The sequence below is a fragment of the Typopeltis vanoorti genome, chromosome 7 (genome assembly GCF_054136105.1).
Source record: "Typopeltis vanoorti isolate ZY-2024b chromosome 7, IOZ_Tvanoo_1.0, whole genome shotgun sequence".
NCBI classification, from domain to species: Eukaryota; Metazoa; Arthropoda; class Arachnida; order Uropygi; family Thelyphonidae; genus Typopeltis; species Typopeltis vanoorti.
This window is the reverse complement of record NC_143555.1, coordinates 119,275,938-119,293,072: the sequence shown is the minus strand read 5'-3', so window position 1 is coordinate 119,293,072 and position 17,135 is coordinate 119,275,938. Positions and strand designations below refer to the sequence as shown.

The following is a 17,135-nucleotide window of genomic DNA, read 5'->3' as shown; positions in this document are numbered from 1 at the left end:
CAACATTGGTAAAAGCAGGATAACTAACTATCCTGTTATGCCGTATATCCTTAATCCACTAAGATGCTTTTAATGTCATCACAGGATGCTATTATAAATGGTATGTTGAATCTCTCTTCACTCAGTAAGAGTGGCATGAGGCAAATTCATTAAACAGCATGGAATGTGGAGTTGAGTGTAAAGGAGATTATTGATACTCAGCTGCTAGTCAAGAACTGTTTGAAAGCATTAGTGCCCAAATGTTTTCCAAAAGTAAGGTGGTTAAATAATGTAAATATTAAAATAAATGAATGAAGATATTAAGCATGCATTATGTAAGAAGAAAGCATAATAGAGACAACATGAGATGAAGGGTAATAATCAGCTGCATAAAGAGAAATTAGCCAATCAGGATTAAAAAATAATTCCAAAGAGTTTTTTCATAATATGATTAGTAGAAAAAATAATCAATCATTCACTAATGTTAATTAGTGAAAATCTTGGAATGGTAATCATTGAAATATTTTGAAAAATTCATCGAAGTATTTTATCTTTGTAAATATGACATTATGCAGACCGATTTCAACTTTCATTGAGGTCTCGTCACTGAGAGCCATACCTAGAAGAGATACCATGGTTAAAGTAATGCAGAAATCATATAATATGCGGCCTCAAACGCAGTGAGGAGTCGGAAATGAAGGACAGACAGACACAGGTTTCCAGAGTGACATTTATTGGAGATCATTACAACAATTACTCAAACGTCTACCCACCAACATTGATACACATAGCACAACAGCGGAATAGTGATTGGCATACTTGCTCATAACACCGAGCTTGTCACGCACATCACCGGCTGCAATGGACTACCAGATCCTCCGTGGACTGCATGGGTGTGTCATACACTACACTTCAAATGTCCTCACAGAAAAAATCGAGACAAGAAAGATCGGGCGATATGGGAGGGCCACAAGATGGGACCACCGCACCCAATCCACCGGTTCCTAAATGTGGCATTAAGATGCTGACACATGTCCATGCTGAAATGGGTGGGTGCGCCATCGTGCTGGAACCACATATGGGAGCAGATGGCGACTTGAACATCCTGAAGCAATTCCAGCAAAACCTGTTGCAGAAAAATGCAGTACATTCGCTCATCAAGACGGTCTGGCAGTAGGTAGGGTCCAATGAAGTAGTCATGCACGATCACCGCCCAGACATTGATGGTAAACTGTTGCTGGTTCGACTGTGGACATGTACCATGGGGGTTCTGGGCCACCCACAAATGCGCATTATGGACATTGACTACGCCTTCACATGAGAAAGTTGATTCATCCATAAAGAGCACATGAGCTGAGAAATCGGGCTGTACGACACTTTTTTGCAGGAACCACTGGGCAAAATCCATATGTAGGGAATAATCAACAGCTGTCAACACCTGCACTCGCTGCAAGTGATAGGGGTTAGCCCTTATTCATACAATACTTGCCAGACACTCTTCCGATGCACACCCAGGCTCCGAGTGGCAGATTGCATGCTTGTACCTGGGTTATCTGTCACCATACACAAGATGTCCTCGCTCATAGCTGGTGTTCTGACTGTCCATGCTCGTCAGGCAGCATGTTGACTGATGTAGAAGGTGCCTGCTTCACACAGCTAATGGTGCAGTCACGCAAACATTTTATGATCGGGCACATGGCACATAGGATATTGCTCACGGTACAGTCTTTGCGCCTCTCTCTCTCTACCATTGCCCTCGGCTACACCGTACATCAAGTGCATATCGGCTTTCTTTACATTCATAAACTGCTCCATCTCGTGTCTGGTTGACGGTGAGAATGCTGAGGTTTGGCCGATCCAGTGCTTTTAAGCCATGCCGCCTCATCTGCGTCCCCTACTGGCACAGCTTGAGTTTGCAGCCACATATTCTATGACGAATATTGGTGGTTTTGGTGTGTACTATCATCCCCTCATCCGAGTAATGAAAAGGTGTATCACCTAATTATTAATTACTCTGGATCAGAGATTTGGGTAGTGGCCTTTCCCTAATGCATAACATTATAAATGTCTGAAAGAGGATGTACTTGCATTTTATGGAATACTAAGGCAATTGATGTGAAGTCATTATCCTCTATATACAAGTAGCCCAGTCATGAAAATCGTCACTATTATTGTTATTATTATTATTATCTGAGATCTCCAGGGAGTCAAGGGTTCATCGAGGGAAGCTGTAAATTACCCAACCCAGCTATCATACCTTCCCTTAAATTCATTTACACTAGATGCACTCACTACTACCCGTAAGGGCAAATTATTCCACTCACTCACTGCTCTCTGGGAGTGAAAACCTAGCTCTTAACCCTTTCTTGACTGAGAACAACCTTAACTTCCATGGATGCTCCCGTATTCTCTCCCCGCCTTCCATATAATGAAAAATTTCATCATTTGAAATGCTATAACACCCATTCAAAAGTTTATAGACCTCTATCATATCACCTCCCCTCTTTCTCCTGCTAACCAGAGTCTGTAATCCACATACTCGCAATCTGTCCTCATAATCTAAATCCCATAATCTGGATATAACCTTTGTGACTCTTCTTTGCACCCTTTCCACAGCTTCTTTATCCCCTTGGAACCTGGGAGACCAAATCTGCACACAGTAATCCAAGTGTGGTCTTATCAAAGCCTTATAAAGAGGCAAAATTACTTCCTTATCCTTACATGTCAAGGTTCACTTCAACATAGCAATTATCCTCTGAGTTGTATTTGCAACGTTTGCTATGTGACTTTTGAATTTTAAATTCTTACCCTCCAATACACCAAGATCCCTTGCCTCTTCAGTTTCTTGTAGCATAACCCCACTAATATAATATGCCGCTGGAACTCTAATCATGCCAAAGTGCATAACTTTACACTTACTAACATTAAACTGACAGCCATTTTCATTTGCCCAGATTTCCAGTCTATTCAAATCATTTTGTAATTGCTGAATATCAGTAGCATCCCTGATTGTCCTGCCTATCTTCGCATCATTAGCAAACAATTGCAAATCTGATGATAGACCCTGCTCAATGTCATTAATGTATAGATTGAACAATAATGGTGTACCTTACATCTGGCAGATTCACACCCACTGTATACTACTTTTTGATATCTGTCTGTCAACCCCTGATCCAAGTCAATAGATTATGTTCCAATTCCATATTCTCCAGTTTACACAACAGCCTATCATGTGGTATCCTATCAAATGCCTTAGAAAAATCCAACATTATCATAGTGTATCCATTCCCTTTATCCAATTCGACCATAACATTGTTATAAAATGTGAGCAAATTGCTAAAACATGATCTTCCGTTAGTAAACCCATGCTGTTCCCTGTAGAGTATAGAATGCTTATCTATCCATTTCTGTATGCGAGTTCTTATCAACTTCTCTAAAATCTACACTACCACACCAGAGATACTAATAGGTCAGTAGCTAGACACATCAGTTTTTGCACCACCCTTGTGCAATGGAACTATCATACATTCCTTTCATTCCTGAGCTGAGACTCAAGTTATACAAATGTGTGAAAGGCCTAGCAAATGTTAAGGTGAATTGGTGAAATTCCTTTAACAAACAGGCTGATATTCCATCTGTCCCTATTAACAAATTCTTATCTAGGTTATGCAAGAGCTCTTCAACTTCATTTTCCTGAACCTCTAACTCTTCATCCAACATAGCAGTAGCACAATGCATCATACTACATACGCCTGGTTGATATATCTTAGCAAAGTGAGTACTCATTAACTGAACAATCTCCTTAGCTTCCAACACTCATGCACCATCTGCATTCAATAAAGTTATTCTTTCACATTCATTCTTTCTTTTGCTTGCAGCATAACGATAAAATTCTTTTGGATTGCCTTTAGCTTGCATGGGCAATTTCTTTCCATACTCCTTTTTAGCTTTTCTCACAATACTCGTTACTTTTCTGGCCTGAGTTTTATATATTTCATAACTCCTCTCACTCTTATTCTCATGAAATTCTTTCCACATCATCTTCTTCTTGTGGATCTCTAGCTTATTAAGGCTGCACATCATTTTCACTCCCAACCTATTTATTCTTCGAATGCTAGGGATACATTGAGATACCGCCTCATTCAACTTTTTCAAAGATTCTCATGCATTGCTGACATTTTTTCCTTTCAGTAACTGATACCATGGGACCAAAGATTGTATTCTTCTAAGTTGATCATAATTTCCAACTTTGTAATTTAGCATGTAGCCTGATTTAATCATAGCTTCAGTACAAAGTAGATACTTCCCAAGAAAGAACAGTCATGTGCAAACTTTATTTGCTTACACTTGGATAAAAGATTAAACCAAGAATATAATTTTATTTTTCAGTGGGAAATTAAGTCAGATGTAAATTTGGATAAGGTTTCTTAATTAAATAACTTAATTATTAGGATTTTTAATATATAATATTCTAAACTGTATCTGAAAGTTTACAAATGAAGTTAAAAAATACTTATTTGCTAACAATGTTCTCTCATGACCTATGTGGTCCACGAACCACACTTTATGAAACACTATGTAAGAGGAAGATATTATTTTAGAAATCTACTTATATTGCACACAGTAACAAACACATTGGAGAAGGAAGATGCCTATACAGTGGAATATTTAGATTTTGCAAAAGTCTTTTATAGATTATCACATAACTTGTTGGTAATTAAATAGGAAAACATTAGTTAGGGAAAGGTTTGAAAATTTGGAAATTGCAGATAGGATTCGACATATAGAATAAGTGGGAATATCTTGCAGGATGTTGAAGAAATTTGGAACCTGGGATGACAGTGAACATGAGCAAAAAATACAAGAGACACATTGCTAAAATTATAAAGGACATCACACCAGATTATGGCAGAGTTGCTGAGGACACTGACATGTAGCAGTATGGAGGCTATGGTTTCCTTGTATATATACCTTGATTAGGCTGTATATGGATTAATGTGTGCTGATTTAGTCACCTGGTTTTCAGGCTGATGATGATATACTGGAAAGAATCTACAGATTATTATTATTACGTGACACCTCTAGAGAGTCCAAAGACTCATCAAAGGAGGGCACCTACTCTACAACTCTCCATCTCCACCACTTATCCACAAACTACAGCAAACCTCATCATCTACACCAATACCATCTACTGCCCATCACCACCACCACTAGTATTTTCACAGACAATCACAAACATCCGTGCCCACAGTGGGATTCAAACCCACAGCCCTTTGGCTGGAGAGCAGATATGCCAACCATTTGGCAAACCAGGCTGGCAGAGATGAATAAGATTGAGAAATGTTACAGAGACTCATAGATAGGAGAAGGAAGATGTGATAAAGGAGTTGTAACTAAATTAATGCAGAAGAGATGTTTCATAGAATGGGGAGGAAAAAATAGCTTTTTTTTGTGTAAAAAATGGTTTTTGTGTGTGTGTGGAACGAATTTCCTGAAAATATGGTGAGTGTGAGTGCAGAAATGGTGAATGAGTTTATGGCCTTTGATACTATTTGTTTGAAAGCATGATTCTGTGAACTGAAGGTTAGATGATAATAACAAACACACACACACACTGACACTGATATACATACTAATTGATTTGAATGTTTTTAGGATAATATCCCCGTAAAACCTATCAAGATTATTCGAGATAAGTATATATCTAATCCTGAATTTGATCCAGAGAAAATCAAATCTGCTTCCAATGCTGCAGAAGGCTTATGTAAATGGGTAATTGCTATGGAAGCTTATGACCGGTAAGAACTATTTGAGAATTTTAAGCTGAAAAAAAAAAAAAAAGGTAATTTTAAAACTTTGAAATGGTCCTTTCAAAATTATTATTATTACACATTGATCAACAGGTTCTGCTTAATGTTATAATGTTAAGATTTATGACATTAAGCAACATTTGGGATTTGGCTGAACAAATTGTATTCTTATTGGCTTAAACCACATATAAAATGGTGGTACAACATGACATAATTTTGTGCTGGCTGGGACATCACTTGGTTAAACAAGGCCCTATTGTTTTCACCAAAACCAGGGTAAACAGCGAAAAGTCAGCTACTGGAACAAATCCTGAAACACACCCCAACTCAACATCACCAGAATTCAAGATTGGTACTGTCAACATAAGAAGACTGAATGGCAAAGAAATAGAGCTGGCTAAGGAATTCGATAATCATTATTATTACCCAAAGACCCCAAGAAGTCAAAGACTTATCTAGGAGGTTCTTTTATCATACACACAGCTCATCATACCATGCCTCAAATTCTCTGCAGACACCACACTCTCTCAGACAAGGCATTCCAATCATTCACAACTTTGCATGCAAAAACTGAATAAATTTATATGGAATAAGAGAGAAATTAGTCAAAAGACTAAATTAGCTGCATACAAGACAGTGTTCAAACCAATTTTAACTTATGGATCTGAGAGCTGGGTTAGAAATAAAACACTTGACCAAAGACAAGAGACTGTAATTACGAGAGTCCTGAGAAAGATTAGGGGTCTGAACAGATGGCAGCAATGGCAATATCATATTAAAACTGAGGATATTAGGAAAGAACTTGACATTGTTAGTATTCCAGGAGTGTGTTAGCAGAGCTAATCTCAGGTGATATGGTCACTTACAGAAGAGGAGAAGAAAGATTAGCAAAACAAGTGTTCTTTGCTAGGTTGGCAGGAAAAAGATCCAGAGGAAGACCAAACAGTAAAAAGTGCCTTAGAAGACAGAAATATAAGATCTGAAAGTGTGGATAGGAAGTTAGTAATGATATAAGTTCTCCATGTAGTACTATCATAATATCCTATACACCCCTTGAGGATACATGTCAGGAATTTGATGACAATGATGATGATAAACTGATAACAGTAAACATGATATGGTATCACAAAATTCAAAATATGCTATGATATCACAGTACTAATTGTTATCTCACTAAATTCATGTATATATGAAGTTTATGATGTTTCTTTAACACTCTGATTTTTGAATATGAATTGAACTTTAAATTTTATCATAATTAGATTTTTAAAGTACTGCTGTAAATTATTTAATAATGTATAGTCACTGCCTTTCTTCATTCTTAAATTCCAAAATAATCCGTATTGCGTGCAAGAATTATTTTTCATTTTTCTAAGTGCTTGGTGGTATAATAAATTTCAGTTTTCCTACAACCGTCCTTAGAGGGTGCTCCTCCTAGATAGGACTTTAGTGTGTCCCACGTAGTTGGGCTTAGTATTGTTTGTTATTTGTTTTTATGTTACATTAGTATTTTTGTAATCCCTGAAGATGTCTCATTGACTGAGACGAAATATAGGAAGAATTAAATTCTGTTTTTAATCTTTTCTGAGTGCTGTATACAATCCATTAAGCCTCCAACATGATGTTCTCACAGCACTCAAGCCTCTACACACAAATTTCAGTTTCTTCATCATTGCTTCCCTCAACTTCATTTACTCTAGTGGGATTGAACTTCATTTACTAATTTATGATCATGAGTATTACTATCATAGGTGATCTTTACTATAAGATCTTATATATTATTTAAGATATATTGCCATAGTAATATTTTGTATCAATATTTACCAGTTCAACAAAATCTGGAGTGCTGACTCTGCTTATTTTTCCAGTGGTGATTTTGTTGAATAGGAAATACTGAGTATGAAGCATGGGGATTTTATAGAAAAGGTCTTGTGTAGATACAGTACTGTACTTGGTATATGTGTGTTATTAAAACTTAGACAGCTCCTGAGTTTTTGATAATAATGATTGTTTAGCATTTGCACAGAATAAAACTTTTAAAGGTTGGTCGATTGGTAGAGCTTCTGCTACTAATGGCTCAGTTAAGTAAGTTTTAGCACGGTTAGTAGTTGGAAGGGGACCAATCGTTCGATGCTGTTGGCACACTCTCCCTCGATGAGTCTTTGGACACCCTAGAGGTGTCAAATAATAATAATAATAATAAAAATAATAATAATAAATACAGATCCATCACATTAGCTGGGGAAAATTAATTGTTTTATTGCACATGAAAAAAAAAAAAATCCAAATCAGATTTAGAATTATATGCAAAAAACATGCCTCTTGCTCATTTGCACTCAAATGGCCTACAAAAGGCATAACAGTGGGAAAATAGCCTTTGGTAACCTTTGGCCTACTAAAGGCAATTTTCCCATTGTTCTTATGCCTGGTGCTATAGTTGCATTACCTGATTATAAGACTGACCTCATGGCAGTCATTGGCCTTCTTTTTCAACACTAGTTGAAAAAGAATCTTTACACCCATTCTACATTGCCTATTTAAAAATGTCATATTCGAGCTATCATATTCATCTAGTATCCACATAGGTATCTATTTAACATCATTGAAGCAAGCCTGTAACCATCCACCAGTTAATTCATGATCACAGTAAGAATTCTGCTATTCTCATTATCCAACTTCTAGACAACCTTATTCACCTTTGGACACAAGCCATGGAATTATTTGGAGAAACTCATGTGGTTCCTCTTAAGATTTCCAACACATTCAATAAGGTCTAACATAGTCATTACCAGCTACCATCTTAGGGCCTAATCTTCAGTCCTTTGTGAATGGCTCATCACTTTTCTTGCCAGTTATTCACAGTATGCTATGGTGAATGGTTCCACCCTCTTCCTTTGAATTTCTCTATCATTGCAGATACAGGGTTCTGTGCTTTGAACCATTTCTCACAGACTGCAAATTTTATTCACATTTTTGGTGATGAAAACAGCATTCCTCTTCTGTTATACAAACCATTTAGTGCTTAAGTGATTCAGGCTTCAAGATTTAGAACCAAGGTCTTAAACAGTGGTGGGTTAAGAATATAATAATGTAGAATATTTCATTGCTAATAGTCCTGTCTTATTTCTTATACTAATGATCTAAACTCTCCCTTCCATTTCCTCTTACTTTTGATAATATTCAAGATCACCAGTCATGACCACATTTCTCTCCTTGATTGGCTCACACCTTGAATCTTTTTTCTGATGCAGATACATTACATCCATACTCTTCTCAACATCCAAAAAAAATTTTATGCTCTCTTTGTATAAGATTACTCTCATGTACAACTCCTAACTCTACAGGGTGTTCGGGATAAATTTGACAGTTTCGTAAGGAAAAAGAAAATCTTCTTTGTATCTATTAAATTTAATGAATTGACAAAAAAACATTACAGGCAGAGTTAATTACAATACTATCAACAAGATTTACTCAAAATAACCACCATTAGCATCGATCACAGCTTCAATTCTGCTTCGGAACCTCGAACAAGCTGATGCTACAGTCTCCCTGGGAAGGGCCGCAAAAACTGTTTTAATTTTATCCATTAACTGGGCTTTTGTATTACTGGAAGTGCGATTGGTGTCTTTTTCAACTGCGCCCCATACAAAATAATCCATGGGGTTAAGGTCTGGGGAGTTTGGAGGCCAAACATTTGGACTGGTGAAGTCGTAGAAATTTTCAGACAACCATTTTTGACTTTTCCCAGAGGTGTGGCAAGGGGCCGAATCCTGCTGCCATACATACGGCCTACCATTGGCTACCCTTGTTATCCAGGGCTTGACTACAGTTAGCAACTCCACGAACAAAGCCCGAATTCCAATGCCAGGGTTCTTCAACACCTGTTCCTGCAGATTTGCGAGGAATTCTGCTGTACGAACGCAATCAGATCGTCTGCTAGGGATCTTTCTTCTTGCTACATCCTCGTAGTCACCATTGCAAGTCTCTAGTTCATGCCTGATTGTTTTTACTGTATTCAGGGAGCATTGGGCAGCAGTCGTAATATCCTTATTTTGATGGCGGGCACGAATCATCATGATACAAGTTATTCTCTTCCATGATTCAGGTGGGTTCCAGCTATCCATCCTTTCTGACATCTTGTATATGAATGAAGAAGGGTCCAAACTTTTAAATGAAGAGAAGTGTGTGTTAATACATGTAACTTACGGAAAAATATAATTAATTATAAATATGTCAAATTTATCCCGAACACCCTGTATGTGAATCCCAAATTCTTCCAGCCATAGAATTTGGGTGATGCACCAAAAATCTTCCTTAGAATGCACCATAGCACTATTTTGTCTGCTTGCTGATCTTCTGGTACCTTTCATTTTCTAAAACATAGCTTTAATGACCTTCATGAATTCTTCATCCTCAAATATTTCAGGGGCCCTGACCAAGTACTGATACTGTAGATACAACATTTGGTAAGATATATGATACTGGTATAAATGTACCAGTGTGTTTGCACATTCATGCAACAGGTGAAAAATCAATAGAGAAAATGTCACCCTTCTTTATTCAAAAGGATTTAGAAGGACTGGCAGGATCTCCCAAAACTGTTAAGAAATTACATTCTGGTGATATCCTTATGGAAATATTGTGTCAGCAGAAATATGAGAAACTACTGGGAGCAACATTAAGGGGTGAAACGCCTCATAAAACACTGAATTCCTGTAGAGGAATATCAAGAAGGGATCTCCTTGATGTTCGTGATGAGGAGATATGTTCAGAGCTTAAACATCACAGAGTGACGAGTGTGTGAGGCACATCCTGATACATAGGTATGGTTGCCTGGTTTTGACCAGGAACACCATCTTTACTTTTGATACACCTAAGCCTCCAACATCTATAAAAGCAGGGTATCTCAGCTGTCCTGTTAAGATGTACATTCCTTAATCTGCTAAGATACTTTAAATATTAGAAATATGGGCATGTCCAAACTGCTTTTTCTGGTTCTACCACCTTTGCCTGATGTGGTAGTAAAGAGCATGATAACAAATCTTGCTTGTGCAAAAAAAAACTAAATGTGTCAACTGTCAGGGAGATCATCAGACTTACTCTCGTGCATGTCAGAAGTGGAAAGATGAAAAAGAAATACAAAATATTAAAAGAGAACAAAACATATCATGTCAGGATGCAAAATGAAAACTGGCCACCACCACACCTGCTCTCTGAGATCCTCGTATGCTGAGAAGGTAACAATTAAGAAAATGCCAACAGCAACTCAAACTCATATGTCTATTCCATCATCTAATAATTTTGCCATACCTGAACTTTATGATCATGACTGCTTCTCTGTTGAGCACATCAATCACATAAGACCTATGGCCTTACTCCAGAGACAACTCCAAAAATGGTCCCATTTGGTTAGAATCCACTTGTCAAAAAATTATGGCAAAGGCACCACTTAAAGATAAACCACCAGACATCCCCCACAGAAAAAATGCATACTTTGGTATCCACTGAAAGTAAATTAAACTTACCAACTGACTCTAACACATTAGATGTATTCAATATTTTACCAGAGGAAGAGATGGACACTGGCCATCCATACTTTCCCAAAAACAATTGATAAATATAAATCTGACAAAGATAAGCCCTCATCATCCTGAAAACTAGACAAGTCTATAAAGCAAAAACAATAGGAAAATTTTTACAATGGAATAGTGGTGGGTTTGCCAGAACATCGATGATATCAAGATTTTGTTGCAAAAACGCAAACCTTTCTGTTTCTGTCTATAGAAAACGTACTTAAGATCCAACGAGGACCATTCCTTTAGGAATTTCACTGTTGTACACAAGGACAGAATTGGAGGTGGTCTTGCTTATGGAGGAGTAGCTATCCTAGTGGGCAGTCATATTCCTTTCCATCATGTCCAACTTAATACTGGTCTGGAAGCAGTAGTGATTTGCCTCTCCATGGGATTTCTTATTACAGGACGTTCAATTTATTTACCACTGATTACTGAATTAAATGAAATTGATCTTGATAACTATCTTGCAACCTGAACCCACCCTTTTGATGGGTGAATTTAATAGTTACAGTACTCTGTGGGGTAGCACCAACACTAATCGATGAGGTCGAATCATCAAACGAATCCTTGATAATAATGACCTCTCTGTTTTGAATAATAGACTCAGTACTTTCTTCCATATGCTTACCCGCTCATATTCTGCAACTGATCTTGCAATCTGCTCCCCTTCCATTCTTCCACTGCTCATGTGGAATGTTGAAGAGAACATATATTATTATTATTATTATTATTATTATTATTTCGGGCAACTCCAGGAGTCCTTAGACTCATCGAGGGAGGCCCTAAACATCATGTCCACACAACTATGCGATTACATTCTCACAGTATCTATCATACCTTGTCTTGAACTCGTTCACCATCATAGCACCCACAACAGACTCTGGCAGCTTATTCCACTCATTTACCACTCTAAAAGTAAAGAACCCAGCTCTAACACCACTGCTAACCACACTCTTGCCCAGCTTCCATAGGTGTCCCCTAGTTCTCCCACCACCAGTCCTGATCTCAAAAATATCTTCTAAATTAATCCTATAGAATCCCTTTAGCAATTTGAATGTCTCAATCATATCCCCCCTCCTCCACCTATCAACTAATTTCTGCAACCCACAAATCTTCAACCTGTTCTCATATGGTTCATTCCATAGACCTGCTATCATCTTAGTCACTCGCCTCTGGATCCTCTCCACCTCCTCCCCTTCAAGAAGGAACCGAGGTGACCAAATCTGGGCATATATGAAAGCAATCACTTGCCTGTTCTTTGCACAATGTCTTCAAAGGATGCATGTTCACCTACATGGATGCCCATATGGAAAATGGACCAGGCTGACATGGAACACTTTTTCTCATCTTACAAAATTTAATGCTGATACCATCAGTCCTATCAAACACCTTGGTTGACAGAGAAATTCTACTTTGCAATGAAGAGCATGGGTTTAACAAGAGAAGGTCATGTTTGAGTAAGTTGCTCACATTCTATAATAACATTACCATTGAGTTTTTTTTTGTGTGTGTGTGTGTGTGTGTGTGCGTGTCTCTCTCTCTCTCCCCCTATTAACTTGTACATGGTGCACTTTGAGAATCATTTTCTTTCTTATACAAATCCAATCTTGCACACAGGTGCTTCAAATACAGCACACATAGATGTTGTGTGGAACTATTTTCACACATCATCTATGGGGAAACTCTTCCATTTAGTTTCATGGTGAAAATATGTATTAGAGATAATGTTACCATATTTTCAGGATCCATTTTGTATTTGAAAAAGATAATGCTAATATGCTAATCTGAAATATCTTGATCAAATGCCAATCCATCAAATCCTCTAAGCTTTTGAATTTAAACTAAATATATACAAACAAGCAGATATGCTTATCAGCAGTCATGTGCCTCATTTTATTTCAATATAAATTTATTACATTAGTAATAAATTTATATTAGTAGATTTGAACATTTGCATCAAGCAAACTTCTCGCAACAATGACCTCAACCACTTGGTGATGCATTAGAGTCTTCCCTTCCCTAAGGATTTATGTATATTGCAAAAAATATTTGCATTTCAATAAAATGCAACATCTACTTAACATGAAAAACTAAATAGAAAATCGACAGCTCTTAAACTACTCTACTAAAGACCCACAACTACCCCTGGATCACATTGGAGTCTCTAAAATCACCTGTCCTTGCAAACAGGAAAAATCAACATTATACCAAAAGAGAACAAAAAACGTATATCTAATACCTTCTGCTTACTCTAATTAAACCATGTCTTGTATTCTGTATACCTAGTAGATATAAATGGGAAACCTTGTGTTTAGTTCAAGTAAATGTAAATCCAAAAGACTTTTCTGAATCTCCCATAGCTCTTAATCATATACCAAATCTCAATAAACGTCTCCCCCTCTGACACTTGGAGGTTTGAGGGAGGCTGCATCTCTAAGGCATTCTTCTCAATAATTACTATGTTATAATAAATTTAGTTTAATCCTTTATCCAAGTGTGAGCAAACAAAGTTTGCGCCTGAAAGTATCTTCAGGACTGGGGTAAGGTGGTACAACACCAGGGCAACTTGTTGCAAAGGTGGAGCAAGATACCAACACTCCTGTCTCAGTATCTCCTATAATGCAAAACACATCTCTTTGTGGATATGTCTAATGTTATGCATTAAGGGAAGGGCCACTACCCAGACTAGTTTCGACCTTTATTGAGATCTCTTCATTGGGAGCCAGGCCCAAGTTGAGATACCAGGCAGAAGCTTTAGCAGGTCATATCTACCTATAGGAGTTGCCAAATGGTGTGCCACCCTTTGGCAACTCCTATAGGTAGAGACATCTTTCAACATCTTTCTCTAAATCCAGAGTAATTTATTAAAAAAAGGGTGGCACACCATTTGGCAACTCCTATAGGTAGAGATGACCTGCTAAAGCTTCTGCCTGGTATCTCAACTTGGGCCTGGCTCCCACTGAAGAGACCTCAATAAAGGTCGAAACTATTCTGGGTAGTGGCCCTTCCCTTAATGCATAACATTAGACATATCCGCAAGGAGATGTGTTTTGCATTATAGGAGATACTGAGACATGAGTGTTGGTAGCTTGCTCTGCCTTTGCAACGAGTTGTCCTGGTGTTGTACCACCTTACCCCAGTCCTGAAGATACTTTCAGGCGCAAACTTTGTTTGCTCACACTTGGATAAAGGATTAAACTAAATTTATTATACTCTAACCAAGTGAAAAATAAACTTTCAATTACTATGTTAAACCATTAACCTTTTTCTCCCCTACTTAGTTCCCATGCTATTTAGTAAAGTTTTATTGTTTATCTCTCTTTCACACATTTTAGGGTTGCAAAAGTTGTAGCTCCCAAGAAAGAAGCCTTAGCTGCTGCAGAAGCAGAATTAGGTGAAGCTACTGAAGCTCTTGAACTCAAACGTGAAAGTTTGAGAAAAGCACAAGATAAAGTGGCCGAACTACAAAAAACACTTGCTGAAAATCAAGAAAAAAAAATAGGTATAGGCTCTTTTTCTTTCATTTAGTCTTAAAAACAAAAATTCACAAACTGCTTTTGACCTGAATCACATAGAACATTCTTAATTTTTATGCCCATGTTAATAATTATAAGCATTGTTTATAAATTCACTTTCACTAAATAGAGTAGGAGTATTAATTAAAGTGATAATTGCAATTGTAATGTTATAAACATTATTATTATCATTCTGTACCTCCATAGAGTAAGAAGTCTTATTATTATTATTATTATTATTATTATTAAACAAGACCTCATGGAGTCAAAGACTCATCTAGGAGGTCCTTTTATCTCACACACATCTCATCATACCGGGTCTTAAACACATTCAAACTCCTTGCAGACACCACACTCTCAGGCAAGGCATTCCAATCATTCACAACTCTGCACGAAAAAAACCTGCCTCTCACTCCCCTACTCACACCCTCTTTATACAGTTTCCAGGGATGACCTCTGGTTCTCCCCTGATCTCCCACTATTCGCTGTAGAACTTCTCCACCATTGATCCTATAGCAACCCCTTACCAACTTGTAGGTCTCTATCATATCTCCCCTCTTCCTTCTCTCCACTAGTCTCTGCAAATTACATCTTTTCAATCTTTCCTCATACTCGACATTCCAGAGGTCAGAAACTACCTTAGTCAGTCGCCTTTGGACCCTTTCCAACATCTCCTCATCCTTCTGAAATGTTCAATTGTGAGAGCTAGAATCCAGAGTTGGGTTGACAACAATGGTATAATCTTTGATGGACAGCATGGATTTGCTAAAGGGAGGTCGTGTTTTAGTAATCTACTTACTTATTACAAGGAAGTCTTATCACAGGAAGATCTCAAACAACATGAAGTCTATCATTCCATTCCTTAAACTAAACTTGTCACCACCCTCATATTCACCATGCTATCAGGCATTGAATTCCATGATCCTCCACAGTGCAAAAAAAAAGCCACTTTAGGAAGAAGACATACTTCCATAGCGCAATTGGAAGAATGCTAGTGCATTGCACTCCTTCAATTAGAAAAGGCCTAAGTTCGATTCTCATTTGTGATGAGAGGAATCTCTATATGTGCTTTTGCTGGCCCTGATTGACCAAGTAGTTAGTATATCCACTCTCCAGCCAAAAAGCTGCAGATCCAAATCCTGCTGTGGGCATGGATGTTTGTGATTGTCTGTGAAAATACTAGTGGTGGTGGGCAGTAGATGGCATTGGTGTAGATGATGCAGTTCGCTGTAGTTTTGGTGGATTGAGTGGTGCCCTCCTTCAATGAGTATTTGTACTCCTTGGAGGTGTCACATAATAATAATAATAAATAAATAATTCTCATGCTCTTTTGCAGTTTTGCAAGGAAAATTAACAAGGATAAGAGGTTGACCTCTTGTCCTTGTTCCTTTCCCTTGTTCTACTCTATGAAAAATCTCCATAATGTCAAACGCCTAAATACCTCTCAAAAGTCTCATTCATGACATCCCTTAATTTTCTCTCCTCCCCAAATTATGTAATTTTCATATCGTTAGTCAGTCCTCATAACACCATTGTAACTGTCCTGGTATAACTTATCTCATTTTATTTTATTCGTACCTAGCAAGCATTCATCTTGTTCATCTCATATCATTTAGCCTTCCAAGTCTTCTCTTCCTTCATATGAATCATCTCTTTTTTTTCATACCTGTCACATCCTCTCTCAGTATATTTCTTTCTCTCTCTCTCTCTCTCTCTCTCTCTCTTTCTTTCTCTAGGCATCCTATCTTCACGTGAGTTTCAGTGGCACAGTTGGCACTATTCTTTTTCTCCATGTCTCCAATCACACTGTCTAATATCAAGTTAATTGCCACCTCATGCTTCCTTTCACTTTCTCAATCATGCTACTCATAACTTTTGACCAACACTTGCTCATTTCTGTTGCACTGAAACCAGAATAACTGATATCAGAATCAAGAAACTCTTCTCATCATCTCCATTTTATGCAAACATGCATTCCACTATCTTACCTGCCATATTTTAATTGATAGGAATTGCACATGCTACTAAAATCTTGTATGATATTGCATTAAATGTAATTTTTAAATAGTTGTGAGCTATGTGACAACATGTCTGCAAATGGAGGTAGTGGCATTTATCATAATTGATAGAGAGAAAGTACAACACACACACACAGCAATATCAAAAAAAGTTATTTAAATTCAAAACACAAACATATTACACATTACTAACTCAGACTAAATTTACTCTGAATTTATACCAAAATTCCCAATAAT

The 17,135-nt window shown here is 37.5% G+C and overlaps 1 protein-coding gene across 1 annotated transcript in view; it reads left to right on the top strand.

The window, feature by feature from the left end:
- Positions 1 to 17,135, top strand: part of Dhc36C (Dynein heavy chain at 36C) — a 1,350,914-nt gene that overhangs the window by 826,783 nt on the left and 506,996 nt on the right. Inside the window, 2 exon segments of the mRNA XM_090395101.1 lie at positions 5,635 to 5,777; positions 14,701 to 14,867. Coding sequence (XP_090251227.1) covers positions 5,635 to 5,777; positions 14,701 to 14,867 — 310 coding nt within the window.